The following is a 2180-nucleotide window of genomic DNA, read 5'->3' as shown; positions in this document are numbered from 1 at the left end:
TCTGTTCTGTTGCTTTTAGCTTCTGTTCTGTTGCTTTTAGCTTCTGTTCTGTTGCTTTTAGCTTCTGTTCTGTTGCTTTTAGCTGATGTTCTGTTGCTTTTAGCTGATGTTCTTTTGCTTTTAGCTGCTGTTGCTTTTAGCTGCTGTTATGTTGCTTTTAGCTGCTGTTCTGTTGCTTTTAGCTGCTGTTCTGTCGCTTTTAGCTGCTGTTGCTTTTAGCTGCTGTTCTGTCGCTTTTAGCTGCTGTTCTGTTGCTTTTAGCTGCTGTTATGTTGCTTTTAGCTGCTGTTCTGTTGCTTTTAGCTGCTGTTCTGTTGCTTTTAGCTGCTGTTCTCTTGCTGTTTTTCTGCCTTTAGGTTTTTCTCAGCTTATTACAGCTTGTGTTGTTTTCCTGTTATTTTTGACAACTTTAGCTCATGTTCTGCTTGTTTTAGCTTTGCTGAAACACATATTTCTATCTTTTTCAGCAGGTTGTTGTTGAATCGACACTTTTCCAGAGAAGCTCTTGAGTTTTGAGATGAATTTTATGTTATTTTAGTTGAAAAGTGAAAATAAAACGTGATTTTCTCTTTAGTCTCTGTAATCTGATGTGAGCTCGATGAAGTTTTAGCTTCTTCTTTCTGTGAAGTTGAGTTTTGAACAACAACCTGTTTCCTGCTCAAACACATTAAAGAATGTTGTTTTTCTTCTGTTTGCCTTCAGCTAAATAAAAATCAGGGTTAATGACTTCTGACAGAATCAGCGCTGCGTTAATAATTCATCACCAAACCTTTTTCTTCTTCTTCTTCTCGTATTTTTTGTCGGCTGGACTCTGCTGAGCCTCAGGTTTTCTGGTTTAAATTAATATTCGAGGATAAAGTTTGTCTGTTTTTAATGTTTGTAGGCGGAGCCACCAGAGCAGAGCTCGGACCTGCAGGACGTCTACAGCCAGTGGTTGAAGTGAGTCAAACACAAACTGTAAATAAAAACAAACTAAAGGCGCTGCTCCAGTGTAGTTATTCCTGTCTTGGCAGCCATCTTGGATCAGGTTGACTCTGTTTTTGTTGCAGGCTTTCTTCAGCTCAGGATGCCAAACAGGAAGTAGAAACTTCTAAGAAATCAAAGAAAATCAAAGAGCTCTCCACCAACGAAGAAGAGGAGGAGGCTGCAGGAACCGAACTCTGTACCGTCACAGAAGAAGACAAACCTTTGCTTGGTTTGTTATTTATTTATTTATTGTAAATATTCATTTCTGTGAAGAACTTGAGGAATAAAAAGAGTTTTTCTTCGTCTCTCAGAGGCAGATSTTCCATCGTCCACTGAGCAGCAGCTGGACGGTTCTGATGGTTCTGATGGAACCAGAACAGACGAGAAGCTCGACTCTGAAAAGACGAAACACGAGGAAACAAACGCAGAAGAAGAGGTGAGGATCTGATTCAATCCAATGAAACTTTATTTATAAAACAGTGAAAACAAAGTGATTCACAGATGAAACGAGTTGAAATATTTAGTGAAACGTTTCTGATCATCATGAGAACAGAACTGAGGTCCAGTCCCTGTGACCACACACACACACACACACACACACACACACACACACACACTGTTGTTGCAGCACCGTTGTGTGTTTTTATCTCCTCTTTTATGTCGACCCATCCATGCAGCCGATAATCCTGCTGCTCAGACTGAGATTAAACCAGGAGACAGCAGAGTTCTGCCCGTCTGAAACACTTTATTAAGAACAGATTTTAGTTTTAAATAGAAAAAAACATTATTTCATTAAAACTTTTCAAAAGTCAAAGTTTTTAACAAACATAAATGAAATTAATGAAAATTACAAAGTGAATAAAAGCAACAAATACGACAGAAAAACTATAAAATAAAGTGTAAAAGCATCTTAAAGAGGCCGAGTTTTAACTGGGAGTTTGGAAAAATTTCATTTTCAAAATAAAAGCCCAGCTTTTCTTAAAATACTGCATGTTGCCCCTCTCTTTTCAGTTTAAATTAGAAAAGAATAAGTTTGTAATCTCTATAATCTGTGCTCAGATTACGTGTTGGGATTACTCTCAGCTACTAATAATTAAAGGTTCGGAGCTCAGAAWATGTTAAACAGAATTTGTAGAAATTTGTTCCCAGAGCCACAAAAATGTGACTTTTTGATCTTAAAATGAATATTTAAAAAAAAAACTTAACATTTAAAC

The 2180-nt window shown here is 37.3% G+C and overlaps 1 protein-coding gene across 1 annotated transcript in view; it reads left to right on the top strand.

Moving 5' to 3' along the window:
- LOC106522902 (ABC transporter F family member 4) overlaps positions 1-2180 on the top strand; it is a gene marked incomplete in the record, with an annotated part of 15034 nt that overhangs the window by 7490 nt on the left and 5364 nt on the right. Inside the window, 3 exon segments of the mRNA XM_014016139.1 lie at positions 884-939; positions 1050-1195; positions 1278-1402. Of these exon segments, the coding sequence (XP_013871593.1) occupies positions 884-939; positions 1050-1195; positions 1278-1402 (327 nt within the window).

This window comes from Austrofundulus limnaeus, unplaced genomic scaffold, assembly GCF_001266775.1.
Source record: "Austrofundulus limnaeus strain Quisiro unplaced genomic scaffold, Austrofundulus_limnaeus-1.0 Scaffold139, whole genome shotgun sequence".
NCBI classification, from domain to species: Eukaryota; Metazoa; Chordata; class Actinopteri; order Cyprinodontiformes; family Rivulidae; genus Austrofundulus; species Austrofundulus limnaeus.
The sequence above is the reverse complement of the archived record's forward strand: the minus strand, read 5'-3'. Positions and strand labels throughout refer to the sequence as shown.